This window comes from Corvus brachyrhynchos, unplaced genomic scaffold (assembly GCF_000691975.1).
Source record: "Corvus brachyrhynchos isolate BGI_N302 unplaced genomic scaffold, ASM69197v1 scaffold84, whole genome shotgun sequence".
NCBI classification, from domain to species: Eukaryota; Metazoa; Chordata; class Aves; order Passeriformes; family Corvidae; genus Corvus; species Corvus brachyrhynchos.
In genome coordinates this window covers 1,152,519-1,174,621 of record NW_008237434.1, presented here as the reverse complement: position 1 = coordinate 1,174,621, position 22,103 = coordinate 1,152,519, and the positions used below count along the sequence as shown (strand labels likewise).

Below are 22,103 nucleotides of genomic sequence, written 5' to 3'. Positions count from 1 at the left end.
CACCCCTTTCTCTATTCAGCCTCCACTTCTGGTGTGTGCCCTGTGTGTTTTAATGTTGACCGTGTAGCTTTTATCCCAATTTCATGAGTTGTAAGTACACAACTTAGAGACTGAAACCAGTTTCGTTCTTTTGTGTGGATTTGGGATCTGAAATGAACTGAAATAGTTATTGTTTCTGATGGATGAAATTTAAATTTTGTTCTTTAGTTTTTACTCATATTTCCTAACCACCCTTATATTTAAAGGAATAGAGTTGACCTGGAAGGACAAGAAAATTAGCAGACAAAAGCACTACAATGAAAACTTTGTGATACACATTTAAAAGTTGACTGCACAGGTTAACTAAAAAACCAAAAAGGTGTGCTGTTTCCATTAACAGTCCAGAAATAAAGCAATTGCCACCTCCATTTCGAAAGCTTAACTGAGCTCCTGGAGGTTTCCTGTTTTACCAGTGACGCAGTCACTTGCAAAATGAATTGCTTTTGAAGCACTTTGGACAGGTCTAAGGATGATTGATTGGTCTATTTCAGCAGATGTGCTCAAAGTTGTCTCTCTTCTTACAGATTTTTATCTCTGCTTTTTGTGCATGGTACTGCTTGGGAGCCCTGTGACACGGGGATGGGGTCCAGGAGCTCACCCTGCTCCTCCTGAGGGTCAGTGAGAAGCTGTGCTCAGCACCTCACCAGACCTGGTGCATGTAGCTGGTGAGGTGAAGCAGTAAGAACACATTGGCAAAGGAGAAGATGAGGAGATCGACGCTTTTTTCTCTTCAGATTCATCTGTCCTGCCACCTTTGATGTTTTTGTGATTATGAATACCCCCCCTCCTGCCCCCATAGCTCATCTTTCTGCCTTCTGCTTCTGGCCTGACTCAAGCATTTGAGTGCCATTCCCCTCTAAACTACTGTGACCCACAGGGTCTTCACCTGAGCTCAGTGAACCTTCTTCCTTCCAAATCATCCTTCTCTTCTTGTCTTTAAACCTCGTCCATCTGGCTGCTTTGCTCCCTCTCTCCTTTGAAATTCTTCTTCAGATCCATCTCAGCTTTAGAGACCAATGCCTGTCAGCTTTAATATGCCTTTGAGGTTACCTGAGGTAAACAGGTACTTGTATGGTTTAGGTCATGAGACCTGTTTCAGGCTTCTTGCTTCTGATGAGATCCCTTTTTCCTTTTGTGCCAGGTCGTTGTAACTTAAAAGAGAGCCCAGCACAGATGCAGACTCCTACTCTACAGATGTCTGTGTGTCTTTGAATTAGTTCCAGCTTTGTCTCCAGAGCTGTCCTGTGGTCCTTTCCTCATACCCCTCTACCACACTGTTCAGGAGGCTTTTTTCAGACTCTTCCTCCTCCTGCTACTTGCTGCTACCTGTACTCCCTCTTGCTAACAAACTATATTCTTTCCTTATCACTTGCAGCTTGTTCATGAATCTGTGGCTCTTCTGTGCTGTAGCAAAGCAGTCAGGCCCTTCCTGCTGGAAATGGCTTGAACTATAGGCAGGGCAGAGAGTATATCGAAGTGTGTATGACTTGGGCAGTGCTGCTGCTCCTGCTTCATGCCACACCCTTTAATGGGCAAGGGGGCAGATCTCCAGGGCTTTGGGTTTTGGACAGTTTTCTGAATCAGACCCACAGATGCTTCTGAGATGAGTCAGCTAGTGTTGCCAGCTTTGGACATTGATGGGCTTTGAGTGCTAACACCCAAGCGTCCATCGGAAGCTTTGAGATTTTGCTGAGCCTGACACACTACATCCTTATTCAGAATAAGACCGTTTACTCCTTAAATCTCTTTGACTTCAGCTGGAGCTGTGGGTTATCAGCATGCCCCAAAGTAGGCCTTGATGTCTCAAATGGAGTATAAAAACTGACCAGGTATTTTCACCTGTCTTGGAATCACGGTATTTCTAAGTCTTTTAAAACAGCCATGATTTTTGATAAATGTGTATCTCAGAGCAAGGAAAGGCACGAAGCAGCTGGAGCAAAGACGTCTCAAGGTATTTGCATCAGGAAAAAGAGATTGACTTTGTCAGTGGCCCCTATTTAGTAAGTTGGTAGCATGGATGTTTCCCAGGGGCAAAATGACAGGGTAGACAGGAGACTGACAAAGGAAGAATGGATGTCCTTTGGGCAGCCCAGTTGGTTGCAGTCAGTGAACACCTTGTGTGCAGCTTTGCAGTGAGGATGTGATGGGTCCATCCAGCACAGGTAGTAGCACGGAGTAGCCAAGATGCTGAAGTGTCTCGTATGAGATATATCTCCCCAACACAGTTGTCTTCATTATTTGAGTGAATCTCTGCACTCCAGGTGGTTGCTACCTATTTCTTATTCAGGCAAAACTTCCTGAGAGATTAGTGGGAGTTTTGTCCAAGTGTGAGCTGCTAGAGCAAGCTTTGGTTTGTTAAATTAGTTTCTTTAATCACAGAAAATTAGCTTCCTCCTCAGTTGAAGTCCAGGTCACATCCATATTAATCAGAGCAGGGAACTAGAAAGAAATCCCTTGGTGGCGATGAAGTGCAAGGTATTTGATTCAGCATCGTGCCTGATTGCGCTATTGTAATAGCATTTTACTATGTCTGACTGGTTCTTTTCAAATACCTGCTTTCAGTCAGCTCAGATTAAGAAATTTAACTTTCTGAAACTGATGCTTTGTCTTTCTGGAGCACAGGTGATGCACTAAAATGATTAAAGAAAAAAACCCACAAAAAATACAAAGAGTTAAATAAAAGGATTGAAAAGTGAGATATGTTTCCACTTTTAAGGAAGTTATGCAATCAACAGTTAACACTGTTAGCTTTTTAAGTGTAGTTTGGGAAGGTTTGGGTTGGGTTTCTTTTTCCAAATCTAAACCACTGGAATGACTGGGGTCACTGGAGAAACATTTTGATAGCAGTGCATAAAATCTAAGTCCTTAACTATACCTTTGATTTTTCTGGAATCAGAATTTCACTCAAGCAGCATTCACAAAAGCTGCTAATGTACTTTGTGATTCAGAATAAAATTGCATACACAAGTTAAACTGTGATCTTAATTCTTTCCAACCAAGGGAGCATTTGCTCATAGCTATCACTCTTAGGCTAATGAATCCTTATAGTGGTGAAATGCCTCTCAAGCAGGCTGCTCACTGCTGCTTCTGTTTTCCCAGGAAAAGAGATGGAATTCCTTCCCAAGTAATGGAAATTGCAGTACTTTTAACTGTTGACTGATGTACAGTATTCAGGATTAAAAAAAAAAAAAAGGCAAATAGAAAGCCAGCTGCTGTGTAAGTATAGGACAAAGGTAGCCCCTTATATCCCATCTAATTGAAGAAGAACTCTGAACGAGCAAGTTTTCATTCCCACAGCCACATAGTTTAAGATGATTACCTTGGGATAGCTCAGTCTTTGCAACCTAATGTGCTATGTGTTGGGCAGGCCCAAGTGTACTGGCTATCTTAAAAAACCTTGCATAATTTCCTGATGGAGGATAAGTATCATCTAAACCAATGAGAAAGTTAATGGGATGGTGGAAGTTGGTTTGCAGGCAGGAATGACATGCTTGGAGGTCAGATCATGCACAGCTTCTTTCCTCTTCCTCCATGCTCACATCAGTAAGGTGCAAGGTCCTAGAGTATGCAGGAGCAGCCATCAAATTGAGAAATATTCAGAGTTTTTCAATATTATAATGTAAAATAATTATGGGAAAAATGTAGAAAAATATGGAAATGAAATAAGAATGAACATTCACTCACATGGCTAAGCCAAATTAAAATTCTTGCTGGAAAGTGGTATTTATGTCTGTTCTATTTTTTTTTTTTAATGAAAAAAAAGTCACTAATGGTTCTGTGCTCAGTCTTCATTTGTAAAAACTGACATATACAAAAATACAACTTTTAAAAATTTTTCCTCAGATATGGAAAGAGATCAAGCCCAGATACACTGATCTCAGACCTCTTGTTGAGGGAAAGCACAGAAAACATTCCTAGATCCAGGTATGTATGAAGAGCTCATTTGGATTTAACGGTTTCATTTGTTATCAATAAATATGTTTCACAGGGAGAAAACGTGCCACCAACAGCTGGCTAATCATGTCCTTAAAGCAAAACATCTTTAATTCCTTTTTTTTTTTAAGAGATAGCACCATCTATGAATGCAAGAAGTGCCTTACCAGATATGATAGAGTCCAGACTCCTCTTTTCCTGATTTTGGGGGTGGGCCATACCTCTTATTCAGAGGAAGGAAAGCATTGCCATGACACTTGCCCCATTCTGGGCATTTTCACATAGAATTGTATGCCGATGTCTGGTGATGATTCCTGACATATTTGAGCACCAAAGACAGCATATTGCTACTCATTTGCTGCTCACACAGGTTTGAATTTTTCCTCTGATGATGTGTAAGTGGTAAATATGCACATACGTTAACTCATGCACAAATGCACAGAGGTGACTTGTCTTTAAAATACAGTATTTCACATTGGTTTTGTATCTAATATTTTACAAAGGGAAAAAAGGCCTTTTTATTTCCATTTGCACTTGGTTTGAAGTAACAGTGGTGTTTCAAACAACACTGGGGTTTCAAATGTACATAATGTATTTATCTAGTTAGGTAATGACACTTCAGCCATGATGTAAGATACTGTAGTAGTGACTACAATTTACACAGCTGAAAAGTGAGTGTGTTGAAAAGGTAAGATGCAGGGGGAGTTTTGGCTCATGAAGAAAAATTTTTACTCACAATCAAAACAAAAGTTTTACTCACAATCCAGCATGAATGAGCTCAGTTTAAGCCTTTACTGATGGTCTGAAGTTTGCTGGCAATACTTCTACTGCGGAAATAAATGTTTTCTGCAGTTGTCTTCTCAGGAGTCTACAAGCAAGTGCTCTGCAAAGGCTCAACTAGACTGGTTGAGTACTTAAACATAATAGCCTGTAGCATTGAATTTAGGGCATGATCATGACACTGAAAGGTGACCCAAAATTCCTACTACCATCCAGGGACATTGCCCATGAGACTCACGGTTCTGTGTGTAGGGAGAGCGTTGTCTGATGGTTTGATGACTAACCACAGCTGTGGGGATGCAATTTTCTCTGCAGATGCTTATCTAAAAAACTGCATGGAGTGCAGTGAAATGTATTAGACTATTTTGTGTTTGGTAATGACAAGGCAGAGCCCTCACATAATGGGAAATTTCCACTGCCTTGAATTTGAGGCAACACACAGGGTAGTTAGTACTCATACTCTAATATATCTCGCTAATAGTCTAATACTCTCTGTAATTTTCACCCCTTCATCACAAAACTTTATGATTATTATTATTGTTTCAATAATGCTATTTATAACACACCAGGGAGCAAAACTTCATGAGGAAAATAACCAAGTAATCTGCAGTTAAGATCAAGAATTGATGAGAAATAGATTTTTATTTCATACCCCCGTAACAGCACTTTAAACTGAGTATGGTATTTTTCACTCATTGCTGACAGTTATGTGAGTACTGGGAACAATAATGCCTAGTTTCCTATGGATATGTTTTCTAGGATAAAACCCTGTATGGATTCTCAACCCCACTCCAACTTTTTCCTCCATGTGAGGACACAATTAAATTTTCTTTCTATCCAGTCCTGTGTTCCATGGCACATTGGGACCTAATATCTCTAAAATCAGTGTACCTCTCCCTGACTTGGTTGAAATTGTCCAAAGGATGTGAAAGCTGGGGGGCGAAGTTAGGAGAGCCACACAGGGTTGGACAGCTGGACGCACAGCATGGCTGCCTAAGCCTTCCTCCTGGAGGAAGCTAGGCTGAATGAATGAAAGGCAGACTGCTATTATTCCAAATTTAAATTGTTTTAGAAATAGTTACACACAAAGCTAGTTATGGAGCAGGTGTAATTTGCACCCAGTGAGTCAGTGACAGACAGAGATACCTCATGAGTTGTCAGGAACTGAACTTTGTAACTAAACACTGAGATAATAATAAATGACTTAATTGTATTCAGCTTGACCAGCCTGGTTTGACATTACAGTTTTGCTGACTGAAATACACCCCAAAGGATTTTGTAGTCTGAGTGTATGCCTGACAATATGAAGAAAGGTTAGAGAGATGCTTTGAGAAACTAATTACAAAATAGGAAGCTAAAGATTAAAAAAAGGAGGTGCCTTGGTCTGAGTACGAGTAAGTTCTTATGACAGAAGCATGTGATATGGCATGTTTCTGATTTTGTCTGTCTTGTGGAGTGATGAGAAAATGTTTCATACTTGGTAATAGGATGTATCTCTCCTGATAATGCCTCTTTAAAAATTAGATATCTAGTATGAAGTACTTGTCTAGGTTGCCTCTGCAGTCAGTCAGAGGGATGGGTAATTCCAGAACAAGCTTTCCTTCCTAAAATGGGCAGGGTCTCAGTTGCCCTCTAAGGTGTCAGTGTCTCTCCACTGACTGTGGAGGCAGACTAGATATTTAATCAAGACTTTATGTGCATCTCTTTAGATAGGAAAAATTATGGCAAATGCATTTCTCCTGTTCTTTTTCTATGTTCTCCTACTTGTTACCTTTCCTCCTGTGTAGACAAAACATCTGTTTGCAAACAGAGGATCTCTGGATAAAATCCTGCCCTCAGCACCCTTTTCAATAAATTTCAAATGCTTGATATTGAACAGTAGAATACCACAATAATATTTTAGGATAGTGGCTTTGAACATGGGTTTTGTTTGAAGGTGCTTACAGCATGATGCGATTTTGTTTGGCTCAGTGAGTTCTCTTTGGAAGTTGCTTACTCCTGAGTTAGAGTGAAAAATCTTTAAGAAATTTGTATTTCAACATACAGTTTTCTAGCTTAATTTCACTAAGTGCTATTTGATGATGTAAAGCAGGTTTGTAGTGAGTCTCAACCATGTAAAACGTATTACCAGGGTAGCAGGATGTAGGGGCAAGTTCTGGTACCAAAGTACAGATTTTTGGCAATTCATAATGCACCTGTTTTTGTTGGAGTCACATATACAATCTTAAACTGAAAATATGCATATATATTCCTCATTGCTGGTATTAATGAAAATTTTAGTCAGTTTTAACATCAAATTTTTTCAGAGGGGGCTTTGGTATGTGTTTAATGTGGGTTTTTTTATTCAAAATATGTGTTGCAGGTTTGAAGACCCTTCAGTGTGGTGATGGGATTTTCAGCACATCTTCAAAACTTTTCCTAGATTTCAGTTCATACTCCATGCCTCTGAAGCAAATCACAGCGTCATCCCCAGTGCATGCAGCCATTGTACGGAACTCTGTAGAGTTTCTCCTTCATCATATTTGTATATACCTTTATTTAAATAAATTATTTGTGCATTCCAAAATATAACATACTAAATGAAAACAAACAACCATGTCATTGGTATAACAAAGCATTGTTTTAAACTATTAAAACTGAATTATAACTTCCCTGTAGTGTGAAGTAGTGTGGACAGCAATGGTGTCACGGTTATTACAGTAATTACTGTACAAAGTAAGATAAAGACCATTTATTGTGGCCTCAGACTTAGCTCAAAACTGCTTAAAATAATTTATTGCAGACTGCATAACCTCAGAAAATAGTGTTCTGAGAGGCAATTTTTCAGAATGGCCATGCTAAAAACTTATTTAGTGCGTACATTGATAAATGTAATAAAATTAAAGGCATTTTCAAAATGCAAAGGAATAAGTCACTGCTTAATTCTGCTAACTCCTTGAAACTGGTTTAATGCTTGGCTGTAAGCCTGAACTAGTAATTTTAAATGACACAGATGTAACATCTTTGTTTTGGCAATATGCAAAATAGCAGAAAATAACATCTAAAGTAACTCGTAAAACAAGACAAGACTGCAATTATTTGTGCCAGAAAAGATACATCTAACATTGCCTAAAGCCTTGCAAAGGAGCGCACTGATAAATCCCAAACTTTGGGGTACTTGCCCTCCATGCCTCTCTCATTGGGAGTTATGAATGGTTGCTGTTTGTACCATAAGAAGGTCCACAGAACAAGGACAAGGCCAATTATCTCCAGGTTTACATTTTCTTATTTTTGGATTTTTTAAGTTTACTCACTAGCCTAGTGGGGGTCTTAGACACTTGAAGTTTTTACTCCAAGTAGTATAAGAATGGCAGCACATTCCCCTTGTTCTTAAGTGGTTCTAGTTCACAGATGTGTATCTTGCTGTATGCTCATGACCCAGACTGTGCACGACACAAATGCTGGTTCCTGATACATCTGATACACCACTTCTTTTCTTTAGACACTGTGACTAAACAATGCAGAATAAAGCACATAAAGATGTTCCAAACTGGAAAAAAATCAGCGTGAAGGTTTAATGAATTTAGATCTCCTTCCCACTTTTCAAATGCTTCCACATGGTTGTTGCCCCCAGGAGAGAGATGGGTCAGTGCAACCAAGTTCCAGGTTTCTATAAATGCATTTTCAAAGTGTTACCAGCTTACCAGGACTGGCCAGCTTTTGTGGTCACACTGTCTTCAGTGAAGCACAACATCATTTTCCTTTTCATAAAACACTCAGCTGTCACTGGAATTGGCAAACTTAGCTTTCAGCAGCAATACATTAGCTTACAGACTTGGTGATGGTTCCATAGTGCTACACGTGGAATTGTGATGATTAACAGCAATTTAGAGTCACAAAAATGATTGGGGGCCCTGGGGTGTACTAGTTCGAAAACAAACCAGCAGGAGATTCCAAGTCAGAACTACAATTTAATAGGAAAATTAAAGAAAGTAATATAGAAACACTGACCTAAACTGACAGTCAGAATACAACCTGAGACCCTGTTGATAGAGGAGTGGTAGCAGTCTGATTAAATGGTGGCTACAGGCCTGTTGGAGCAATGGATGTGGTTTTGTTGAAGTGGTGATCCTATAGAAAGATCTGATCTTTCTCTGGAGGTCCAGTGGTGGGTATCAAGCTCTTGCCCTCTGTGAATCCAGTGGTAGTGCCCCCGTGGTGTTCCAAGCCTCAGATGATATACAGGTAGGAATGTCTTGTTCCTCCCCATGGGTGGGGCATCTCACAATGGGATGATGTAATTCTATGAGTCATTAGTGGAGATAGCCCCCCAGAGGGAGTTATCAGGGCTGACTCTTGGAGAAGATAAAGAACACTGCCCCACCTGTTTTAACAGCTTATGAAGATGGTAATACTTTTGGTTACACCTTTTCATTGTAACCCAAGGCACGGAGCAAACCATTGCCACCCACGGCAGAAGGCAATAATGTTCAGAGGGACTTCAGGATGGCCACCAGTTGCTGGAGTGAGCAGGTGTCCTTCAGCCTCAGGCCAGGACCTGCTGCGGCAGAGTACACATAGAGTACTCTGCTTTGAGTAATTATTAAAATGAAAATTGAAGGTTATTTAGATATAAGATACACAATATCTTTAATTCCTGCTAATTTTTAGTATTTCTCTATATACACTAATGACCATGTAAATTGTAGTATCAATAATGATAAAAATGATAAACTAATCTTACGTTGCTTGTGCTATCATCACATATGTACCTTAGTGGAGAAAGAGAGTTATAGAATTAATGCATGCTAAACACATGTGCTGAGTTGTTCCACTCAATTACCTGAGTTTTCCTGAACTTTGAGAACACTGATCTGTATAGAAAAGCTATTACCTCATGAGCTGCCAAAGACAGAAGCAAGGCAAAACACACAATATTTATTTATCCACTCTGTGATATTACTTTCTTTCTAAAATCTTCCTCTGTTTTCTGGGGCAGACACAACATTGCCATGTTGTGTGCCCAGTGTGCTTAGTGCTTATCTTCTTTGTGGACCTCATATACCACTCTTGACAGGCCAGGACACTGAAAATATTGTATCAGCTCTCCAAATCAGAGGATAGACTTAAAAAATGAGCTGTGAAATGAAGATAAATACCAGTTTTCCTTGGCATGGCTTCTGCATTTTGACTTTAGGGTTAAGTTTTTCATCTTTTTCTCTCTAACCATGAGAAACAGTGCCTTGTTTCTAAAACAAAGGCTGAAATTTATGTTAGAATCTGTGGAAGTGCCAGGAAAAACAAGAAGAAGAACCATAAAAGTAGGTAATAATATTTTCTCCTTTATTTATTGTGGGTTTGAAACCATGAGAAATGTACATAAATAGGTGTCAGACATTTAAAAGACTGTCCACCTTTACCTTTGGCAATTTCTGTAAAATACATCACAGGTATGCCCAACTTTGTTTTAACCAAAGAGGAGATCTAGATGATCCCACCTGTCTTCTCTTCCAAGACAGGAAATGCTCTCTATCTTTTTCTCTCTCCATCCCTACAAACCTAGCCCACTGCAATGCTTTCAGCCCTGAAATTCTCTGTGCCAAAAGACTCTCCATCGTGGTACTCCGGTGTGGGTAGTGCTGCCCAAACCCATGGCATTGTGTTGGGGTGAGGTGAGATTTACCTGGTATCTGGCAAATAAATATCAAGTTTCAGGTTCAGCATCAAGTGTTTTCCATAATTGTTTTTGTCACCTTCTGGTGCTCTGCTGGCCCCTCACCTTGGTGCTTAAGAGGTGAGGTGCCCAGGAGCACTCAGCACACATGGGAGGGGTATTTTTAAGCTGAACTGACTTGCTCTGTGTTTCCCATGGGATTACATGTCTTGCCTGACCTTCAGGGTTGCCTGTGTAAATCCAACACTGTATCTTTTTTCCCATTGCTACCCTTGCGTTATCACCTGATCACCATTAGCCACTAAAAGCCAACAAACATTTTGAAAAAATTCACCAGAATCAATCACAAAATTGTAGAGTACCAGGTTGGAAGGAAACTTCAAGGATTACCTGATCCAACCTTTCTTGGCAAAAGCATGGTACAAGATGGTCCAGCAGCCTGTCCAGCTGAGTCTCATAAATGTCCAGTGTTGGGGAATCCCCCACTTCCCTGTAGAGATTCTTCTCCTTGTAAAAAATGAGTGGCTGACTGTTACTGTGAAAATTTCTCCTCTTGTGTTCAATCAGAATCTCCCCAAGAGTAACTTCTACCCATTACCCCATGTCTTTTCCTTGTGACTGCTTGTAAAAAGGGAGCCTCCATTGTCTTAGTAACCGCACTTTAAGTACTGGAACATGTTTATAAGGTCCTCCAAAGCTGCCTTTTCTCAAGGGTGAATCAACCCTTTTGTCTCAGCCTTTCCTCATATGTCAGGCTGCCCAGTCCTTTGATCATCTTTGTGGCCCTTCTCTGGATCTCTCTAGCCTGTCCACATCTTTTTTTGTACAGCAGGGACCAAAACTGAACACAGTATTCCAGGTGTGACAAGCACTGATTTCAGTAAAGAAAACAAAAAGTTCCCAAATGGATTTCATAAAGGTAGAAAACTAAATGCAAACTAAATGTAATTTAACACACAGTAATGAAAAAAAATACTCTTGCTTTGCTTTGGTGGTTTTGTTAGTACCCTGAGTAAGAAATTGCTACTGAGCAAAAATTGCCTAACTAATGCAGTAATTCATATCAGGTCAGTGTATTTTATTTATCTGGCTGTATTGTTATCAGTCATTTATTTATCTGTATTACAGCAGCACCTGGAGACTCCAGATATGGGGCTCATTGTGCTCCAGTCTGTAAGACCATAATAAAAAGAATAAATCTAGACTACAGAGATATTCCATCCACGTGCAAAGAGAGAAAGTGGGAGGAAACTCGGGCTCATAAATAAAATGGTAAGTAAGTTATAGTGGTCCTACTGCACCTGCAGCCTTGTCCTTATAGACTCTTGGATTACTGCAATTAAGAACGTGCTATAAAACAAGTAGTGCAACATTATCTTGTTTCCAGTTAATATGTGTGTTTGCTGAGCTCCCCGTTATCTAAGTTATTTGCTTTTCTCTAATGATCCAGTCTTTGCCAGGCCAAGAGACCTTTCAAGCTATATTTAGTTACAAGCAGCTCCCACCTGCCTGTAATGAACCAGCTCAGAAGATTTCAGGCTTCTTTCCTTATCTCGTTTTCCTGTGCATTCAATAGAAGGTCCTGGGCTGCGGGCTGCCAAGGCCCTACAAGTGTGAGTCTCAAGGTGTCTAAGTTCTATGGAAATGTGTCTGGAGTCATTCCACCTTTGAAGAACTAGAATTGATGGGAGCAGGAGAGCCATGAGGTGCCCTTGCAGACAGAGTTGACGGTGACTAAAACTGAACACAGCTGTAACTTTCCCAGTAAGCTGTAAAATGGGAGTGGGGAGCCATGAGGTGCCCTTGCAGATAGAGTTGATGGTGACTAATACTGAACACAGCTACAACAGCCTTCCCACAGCAACTTTCCCAGTAAGCTCTAAATTGGCAGCCTCTCCTGGAGGTACAAGAGTGTGAAATGCTCTTTGTCAAATAAATACGTTTGTATCAATTAAGAATGAGGGTTTAGCCAACTGTGTGCTAAGTAGGTGACTGGCTCTTTAATAGATCTTTCTTACTAGTTTTCCACAAGTTTTTATGTTAGACTAGACCAGGTTGCTCAGAGCCCCATCCAGCCTGGCCTTGAACACTGCCAGGAATGGGGTACCCACAGCTTGTCTGGGCAACCTGTTCCAGTGCCTCACCACCCTCACAGTAAAGAATTTCTTTCTGTTTTCAAGCTTCTTTCCCTTTGAAAAGCATAATTTTACTTTCTGTTCTTGTTTCACTTTCTTTTATATGGAAGAAAAGGATTGCAATTTGATGTTACTCTGCATTTATGATGCAGACTACTCTGCCAGGGATGATTTTCTTGACTATACCCATTCATTCACTCTGCCATGTTTCTGATGATTACTCTGGTTCAGCTATCACCCCCACTGAAGTCAGCTGAAAATACTGTCTTTCCTCACACCCTTTTCCAAATCCTGTTCTATCAGTAGTGGCAACCATTTGTTTTTTAAACAATTGCTCCAGCATTTGTTCAGTTGCATTGTAAGCCTTGAAAGTGGATTCTAATTAAGTCACCTAAATCAGGAAATAAACGTTATCAATTGAATATTAATAGTCCAGACATTTGAACACAGTTTGGTATGGTCAGCTTTTTCTAAGGAGGAAGAGTTAAAGTTAAATAATCAGATCAATCAGAAATGTTGACTTGCTTTTAATGCATTCACATTTGAAACATTTAAACTTTGACATAATTTGTTTGCTCTGGCAGTCATTTGTTTCAAGTCAGCAATCAGAAATGGCAGAAAATTATTGACTTTCGACATGAAGTTTTGTGTTGCTACACCAGGGCCTTAACTTAAATTTGCCTTTAAAGATGAAATGCATTTAGAACTGCTTAAAACCACATGTTAAATTGGCTGCCTTATCTGTCTTAACCAGCATTTAATACATTTAATACATTTAATACATTTTACATTTCTCCACAGGCAAACTCACGGTGGTACCCAGGCTCACCGCAGCTCGGCACACGTCAGAGTGTCTGTGCTTCAGTGCTCATCGTGACTGTCACAATAGCCTCAGAGAATTAAATATATTTCCTGTGCTGTGAGTCAGACCTGGGTATTAATAATAAGCTCCATTTAAGTGGGAAGAAATAATTTTTCATTTCATTTATCGGTGCTGATTTACCATCTTCTTTAAAAAAACCAACAAGCCCAACCCTCCTGAAAATTACCTGCAACAAAAAAGAGGTTCAGCCTAATGTTCTGTCAAGGAAATGGGCTGAGACAATCTGCTGCCATACTTAAATTTTTTTAAGCATATTTCTCTCTCTAATTCCAAGCACTCAGTTCATATCACTTCTCTCCAGGTCATCCTCCTCTCTCCTTAGACTGCTAACACTCTTTTTGTCCTTGATACCACTTCATAGAGAACCTACCCCAAAACTCAAAAGCTTTGAAAGGGACATTGGCTGTCCCCAGGCCAAGCTGCACAGAGAAATGTCTGCTACCCTACAGCACAACAACCAAACGTACAAAATTGCAAGCTCTTCTTCTTCAAGTGCACCTGAGGGTCTACAGGTATTTTTCTAGTGTAAAATGTAGTTAAGGTACCTTAGATTGATGTTTCTAATTTCTTCACCAGCTGGATAGCTATTATCCAAGCAACTCTGGCTTACAGGCATTGACTGCATTTATCCAGCATTCTGCTGTCCCTGTTCATTTTAATACGCCTGCCAACAAAGAAAGCAGTTTTCATATGGAAAAATATGTATTTCTCTTCTGCTTTTTTACCTCTTTTAAAGTTACTGGAAAGTAAGGGGGGTTGGTTTTGCCAACCACATAGGTTTCTGTGCTAAAGTCATGTTCTTTTAAATTCGAAGTACCTTGTTCCACATACAGTGCAATAGGGTGAGCTTTTCCCTGGTACTATAACCCCCGCTCCAAGTTGTATCTCTCCTTTGAGAGCTCTGCTTAGACATCTCTGTCAAAGTTGCAGTGTTGTGACAATTCCCGTTAGGTAATCCAATTAGATAATGCGAAGAAAAGCTAAATCAGATAGAAAATTGCCATTTGGAAATATCAGAAATTAATTAGTTGACATTGAATTAATTGAAATATTTTTTTAAGTAGTTGTAGAAGATTTTAACATAAATCTTGGGTGAATGGAGATTTGTGTGGTATATCAAGCAGCAATTAGGAACTTGTGTTTTCCTCTTTTCACTGTGGTGAGAAGTGACTCATAAGGTGAATGCTGAGTTGTGATGGTTGCCAGACGTAGCAAAAAATCAGCTCACTATTGGACTGGATCAATGTAAGGTGAGCACCTTACTGTCTTAGCAAGATTTTGGCTTAGTCTCCCTGTGGGTATTGCACATTTCAGGCAGCTGGCACTGCAAAGGTACAGGGATAACTTTGATTAAAGCAGATTGCTAGCAACTCTTTGAAATTCAGAGTGATGACTGCGTTGGGGGCCAGCAAAGGTCCTCTGAGCTTTAATAAAACGCATGGCCCATCTCTGCCAGCAGCTGTGCTGGCCATGGAAACCTTGTGAGTAGAACCCCACTAGAGATTAGAGGCAGGTAAAACATTATTCTAGGAAACCATTATGTCCTGTGATTTTTGGGGAACACACGTGTTTTTGGCTGTGTAAAATCAAAGGGGGAACATTTCATTGAAAGAGAGTCAGCAATAATCAAAGATGAAATGAGACTAAATGTGAACTTGGATTTCATCCTCAAGCGGCTGCCAAGTCACTGGCAGGGACAATAACAGGTATCAGCCCCTTCCCTGCCCTTTCCCCCCTCCTTCTTTGTCCTTCCATGGACTTTGATTGGGGCACCAGTGCCCAGGTAACACCTGCATCTATGTTCATGTGGATTTATGAAAATCATGGGAACAAAAGAACATCACCAGTCAATTAGTTGTTTCATTTTCCTTTCTCAGCAGTTATATTTCTAGCTGCATGTGAAGGAAACAGAAACATGCCTAGATGCTCAGGCAGGATAGCCCTGCAAAAAGATCTGGCCTGCTACTTGCTAAAATACCTTGGGGTTTAATTCTATACAGTGAATGGGAAAGAGGGAAAATGGAGCTGATTCATGATTTTTGGGTACTAAGTTGGAAGACAGATGTTTCTCCTCTGCCTTCTCCCTTCCCTGTGTATGGCTTTGCTCAGCTGTAAAGAAAGGATCCCAGACCTTTTTCTTTCTCAAATCCGTGTTAGCACATGAGACAAAACTGTACACAGCTTTTACCTCACCAGAATGGTTCAGCTGGCCAAGCCCAGACATTCAGCATCCAAACTGGGACTGCTGCTGAATGCCAGTGGTTTGTCAGTAATGGTAATACCACTGCTCACACCTTGTTCAACTGTTCTCACATCTCGATTGTTTTCAACTATCCTCACCCACAGCGCAGAAGTAAACATCACCAGAAAAGCTGTACTGGAAAGCACAACAGCACCCCAGATAATCAGTATGTGTCCTCTGAAAAGGGCATTTCTTTCTTTTGTGGATCATATAGGGCTGGGCTGTGTGCTAAGATGTCATGCAAAATAATGGGATTTTTGTGGTTTTATCTTTTTTGTTTGTTATGTTACTGTTTGCTTACTAAAATAATTTTGAACAAACAAAAAAAAAAAGGAATAAAGCCCTAGTGGGATCTTTCAGTGAATAGACTAGAGGAAAATATATTGGCACATCTCAGGATTTTTATGCCTCTTTCTTAATCCATCTGGCATAGATTGCTATTAAAGACATAGAACTAAATTCAGCTGACCATTTGTAAGTGTCATTGCGGCAATTTCTGTCTAGGTAAGCAGTTTCATCAATATTGTGTATTCTGTGTATAAAAGGTCCAAATTTCTTCCCATCTCTGCTATAATAACCACTGGTTTAAAAAGTACAGCTCAGGAGAAGAATATAAAGCATAAAACTGACCTCTCTCCAGGCTATAATATAAATGGCACTGGGAATATTTTCCAGAAAGCCAGGCATAATGGCATATAAAAGCCACTTTATAATTACTTTACATGCCCTCAAATATTCAGCATTCTGCTGGGCCATAATGGGTATGAAACTGCACTGCATGCTGTGGAGATGTCCTTTGCAACTAAAGGTTTCAATAACAGGATACAAGAGATTTGTATTTAAAAAGCTCCCCCTGTCATGTAGTGGATTTAGGTTTTCTTGGGAAGAACCTCTTAGGACTCCCAGTCTTAGAAATTATGGACTTGAATTTCACTTACACATCGATGTTTTCTTCTTTTACATTTTTACTGTGGCAGCTGAATACACTTTTGCTTTGAACAAAGGCTGGCCCTGCTCTGCTCAGTGCCCCGAAACTGCTCCTTGCTCAGTGGAGGCAAGTGCTCCTCTGCCCCGTGGGGCCCTGAGAATGAGTGTGTATGAAGGGCACAAGCAGGCAGAGGAGACTGTGTGTGAGGAGGGGTGGGAATTTCTGTTTCACTCCTCAGTCCCTGGGTGGCCTGATCTCCCAGGGGCTGCAGAAAAAGAGGGTTTTCAGAGGAGCATGGTGACGAGTAACGTTCTTCAGGGACCGTCACTGTTCAGCATCTTTGTCAGCAACATGGACAGTGAGTTTGAGAGCACCTTCAGCATGTTGCTGATGACACTGAGCTATGTGGTGCAGTCGACTCTCTGGAGTAAAGGGATGGCATCCAGAGAGACCTTGACAGGCTTGAGAGTTGGGCCTGTGCAAAAAAAAAACCTCATGAAATTCAACAAGACCAAGTCCAAGGTTCTGCACCTGGGTTGGGGAAATCCCAAGCACAAGTATAGACTGGGTGGAGAATGGATTAAGACCAGCTCTGGGGAAAATGACTTGGGGGTCTTGGTGGACAAGAAGCTCAACAGGAGCCAGTGATGTGCACTGGCAGCCCAGAAAGCCAAATGTGTCCTGGGCTGCATCAAAGGCAGCGTGACCAGCTGGGCACAGGAGGTGATTCTGCCCCTCTGCTTCATTCACATGAAACCCTACCTGGAATGTTGTGTACTACTCTGGGGGCCCCAGCACAAGAATGACATGGATCTGCTGGAGCGAGTCCAGAGGAATCCATGGGGATGATCATTGGGCTGGAGCTATGAAGACAGGCTGAGAAGGGAAGAGAAGGCTCCAGGGAGACCATACAGCACCTTCCAGTACTGAATAGGGGCTTACATGAGGGCCAGAAAGGGACTTTTTGCAAGGGCATGTAGGGATGGGACAAGGGGGAATAGATCTACACTGAATTTGGATTAGATAGACGGAAGAAATTCCTTACTGTGAGGGTGGTAAGGCACTGGAACAGGTTGCCCAGAGAAGCTGTGGATGGTCGATCCCTGGGAGTATTAAAGGATGGGGCTTGGAGCTAGCTGATCTAATGGAAGGTATCCTGACCCATGGCACGGGGGGTTGGAAGCAGATGACCTTTAAAGTCCCTTTCAACCCAAAACATACTATTAAACAAGGAGATAGTGTTACATTTCCTGGAGTGGGAATTGCTTGAAGACAGACCACAGTGCCGCAGCTTGCTTGCCAGGGAACTGTCAAAGCCAATATGGCTCCCAGCCCAGCAGTGAAATGGTGAAAGGCAGCCTAGCAGGGAGCCAAAAGTAAATTTTACACAGCTTTAGGGTAGGTACAATAGATGCAGCCCATCAGTGCCAGTTCAGCTGGCACAGCACCACTGCCCTGGGCAACCTCAGGTGATTCTCAGGGCGAAACACTCCCTGTTTTCTGGGTACAGTGTGGTATATCTATTGCCACTGAGATAATTAGATCTAATAGTTTTTATGCTTGCATGAAGTAGGAATTTTGCAAATCCTCCCCCATTACCTGCTGTCTGCCTGTAAAAAACAGCCAGTTCACAAACCTGAGGAGTTTTGGTGGTGATATCACTGTAAGTGATGCTAACAGGATCTGGATGTTACCCCTCACCGGCCACAGAGCGGATGGCATATTTTGGCAGATTTACTCACTTGCTCCTTAATGAAGAGAATGTGATCAGACATTTTTTCTGTATTGTTCAGAGAAAAGCTAGAAGGGAAATACTTGGAGAGTGCAATGACCTATTAAGTTGCCTGATTTGTGGCTGCAGCTGTTTCCTTCGTGCGAGCACCGGCAGGACTGGTGATTCATGGGCGGGAAAAGATCACTCTTGCATTTGGTTTGCTGCAAGCTGCTCTTTTGTACCTTCCTCACTCACCATGGCGTGGGCAGCTTTGGGGCACTCAGCTGGAGCATCTGGGTGCTGCAGGAGAGGCAGGGTCATCCTTGGGCTCTTGAAGAACTGGTTTGAGGCTGCAAGGTACCCATCAGTGCTGGGCAAAAAAAGCAGTGAAATGCTGTGTTCCTACTAATCAGGTTAAGCCTAGAGGCCAGAAACACAACTGTTTAAGGAATATCAAGAAAGTTCCTGTGTTTTTAAGTAGGAGTTTGGAAATCTACTTCCAGAAAGGCATGGAGGGCACCAGCCTGTGCATCCTCAGCATCACTGCTTCTGCACAATTCCCACAGAGAAGAAAGTGGGATGGGGGTAGAAGGCATTGGTGAACCTGAGGCAGAACATGGCTCTGAGGTTTGCAGAGTACCAGTTTCTGATACTTACACACCTCTGGTATGCTTTTTATGCAAAACAATGAACATCATGTACTAAGCATTGTCATCGCTGGAAACACTTGTAAATCATGAGGCTGTACACTCCCATTCTGAATGGCAGAGGATGTAGGTGACTTACAGGGACATCGATAGGATGACAATCTTTAGATAACTTCTGGAACAAAACCTAAAAACTGCTAAACTACTTCAGGCAAATTATAACACCCACCTTACATTTTAATGCCACCTTAAGCTGTATTCTGCATCAGTCAGCTGTGGGAGGAGATGACATAAACAGACAATTAATGTTTCTTTTCATTTGCAAGTTAAGATTGAAAAATGTGGTCACTGAGCTGTCTTTTTCTGACATTTTCTTAACACCTCTACACTTTGCAGAGAAGTTTCTGTCAGTCCCAGTGCTAGAGCTGTGCCATAAGCAAAGGGGGGAGTCCCTCCACAGCACCGGGTGGACCATCAGCATCTGTGAGCACCACATGTATTTCTACTGACTGCAAAACTGCCTTCTTGTTGTCTGGGGCCGTGTTTTGCCAGGTGTGGTGGGAAAAATGTTTCAGAGGGATGGAGAAGGGTTCACACTTCCCTGGTTGGAATCCAAACAGGGTTCTTTTGGGGCAGCCCTGCACTCAGGTTCACCCAGAACTGGATGGGGACAGAGGACCTCTTTAGCACCAGGAAGCTGTGATGGCTGGTAGTTGCACCATTTGAACACATCCTTTGGGTCTGTTTAAGCTGTGTTTGTACTTGGAGTATTCTGCAAGTACAAATAACAGTCTGTGATGGAATATGTGAGTGTGCAATGTTTCCTGGAAAAAGCCCCACCTTCCCCTCAGCTACCTGGAAACTCTGGGTTGTCTCCTACTCACCACTGTATGCCAGGCACCTAGCAGTGAGTTACACCAGTGATTTTAGTTCTTTGAGCAGAATTCTTTAAAAGAGCTTTGTGTTCCACAGGTGTAATCTGCACTGTCAGCAATGACTCTGTGGGTACTGACAAGCTGAGCTCAAGATATGCTGTCTTACAGGAGGTGGGTGGTGGGGAAAAAAAAGATCTGCCTTTTATAAATATATTTGGATAATTGCATTTACCCAAATCACCTTCATGTCCTTTCCCACTCCCTCCTGAAGATGAGAATGTTAACAAAGGAAATCTGCTATTTTATCATTATTGGGATAACCAGATTCCTGACTTTTCAATCATAATTCAGGCTTTTTTTCTAAATGTCATACTTTAAGTGTGATTGACTTTCTGCCAGATTCTTATTAGATAATTGGCACAGCACTTCTCCCATCAGTGAGCCACTGCAGGGAAAATGGTGCAAAGGAAGGAAAAAATAAGATGGAAGAAACATATAGGAAGAAAACTGAAGTATCAAACAAAAAGACAATTTTTTTTGATAAAAGAAGTGTGAACCACAGCCCAGCATTGGCTTTACAGCTGTTTCACTCAGTTAAACCTCCATGCGTGATTTGGGTCTCATTTAGCTACCCTACTGCAGTCTCCCCTGTAGACAGTCTCCTTTTTATTTAAAGCACTCTTTATTTCCAGTCATGAATGTCTGACCTAAACCTAAATCAGCATGATTTCAATCAAGTCTAGCCATGAATCACTAATTTTATCTCCTGAAATCTGGGTGTGTGCTGATAGCACAATCAAGAAACTCGGTGTCTGTACAAAACGGGTTCCCCAGTGTCCTTGACAGAACTGGGGCAAGCTGCTTCCCACAGTTTCTGCTATTTGAGCTAACTCTCGTGGCAAGGGAGGGATAGACGATCACGCTGCAGTGAGGAAAAGCAGGGTGTGGGCTTGCAGTGTGTCAGACCCCCCGCAGCAATGGTCTGGCTGAGTGTTTGTGCCTGTGCAGCCCATGGAAAACACACAGCAGCCTCCTTGCATGGGTATGAATGTGCCCAAAGGTGGTTACCAGGCACCCACTGGGGCACTTAGGGTACAGCAATTGTTCAGCTGCCTGTAAACAAAGTCACTCCTTTCCTGACTGGAACAGAAGCACTCTGGAAGGATTTGTTCTCGTTAAGCTGTACAAATTTTCCACAAAACCCCCCCACCCTTCCCCTCAAAACCCCAAACAAACAAACCAAAAACCCCAAAACAAAACAAAACAAAAAACCCCAAACCAAACTCAAACAAAACAAAACAAAACCAACCAACCAAAAAAAAAAAAAAAGAAACCCAACCCCAAAAAACCACCCCCTAACAACAACCAAAAAAAACCCCGTCAAAACCAAACCAAAACAAAAATCACCAAAGCCAACAGAGGGGTTTGCAGGAATCCAGGCTGTCAGTTGTGTAGTAGTCTGCAGACAATTGAATGAATTCAAGTAAATAAGCTTTATAACTACCCTTAACATTGCTGTAACCAGGTATCAAAACCCCATAGTGAAGAAGGGATTATATGCATGTATGCATATATATTCCTTCCACTAGAGTGAACAAATACTAAATGAAGCCAAGCCAGAAGGCTGCAAACACAGATGACCACATATTGATCAGAGCACAGTAAAAAGAAAACCTGGCTTATTTGTGCTAATAAAACCATTAGTCATACTACCAGGAAGAGTGTTCACAAAACCAGAAATCTCATTTTGGAGGAAGCTGTATTTCCTAAAATGTGGTAAGGAAAATCATGAGATTTATGGGCATCACATAACTTGACCAAATATAGAACTGTGTAGCACCCTAAGACATGAGAAGTGCATGTCCAGTACCAATTGTTTAGCTGTGCTCTGTGTGTGTGTACATGTACAGGTGTGGAAGCACATGCTGCATGTACACCTGTATCTGTGCCCAGGCACACACACACTTGCATGCATGTATGCATGTAAATATTATTTTATTGGCATTTCAGGGGCACACACTTTTGCTTCTGTTTGGTCTTGAAATCTTGCTTCTTCTCTTGCTTGCTTTAGGATAAGCAGCCAACTGCTGCCATTCCCCTCCCCCAGGTGCAAGAGAGAAGGTTTTTGTCTGGCAGCAGAAAGAAACCAAAAGAATATTCAGCAGTTTTGGAGAAGAGCTAGATAAAGTGGCCTGCTTTCAGCAGCTCTGCCCTTCCTTCCTTCCTTCCTGCCTTCCTTCCTGCCTTCCTTCCTGCCTTCCTTCCTTCCTGCCT

At 41.5% G+C, this 22,103-nt stretch overlaps 1 protein-coding gene across 1 annotated transcript in view; it reads left to right on the top strand.

Annotated features, from left to right (window-relative positions):
• Positions 1-7,655, top strand: part of NPY (neuropeptide Y) — a 9,765-nt gene extending 2,110 nt beyond the window's left edge. Inside the window, exons 3-4 of the mRNA XM_017731165.1 lie at positions 3,883-3,963; positions 7,115-7,655. Of these exons, the coding sequence (XP_017586654.1) occupies positions 3,883-3,963; positions 7,115-7,139 (106 nt within the window). The 3' untranslated portion in view covers positions 7,140-7,655. The remainder of the gene's footprint in view (positions 1-3,882; positions 3,964-7,114) is intronic.
• Positions 7,656-22,103: the final 14,448 nt, after the last annotated feature.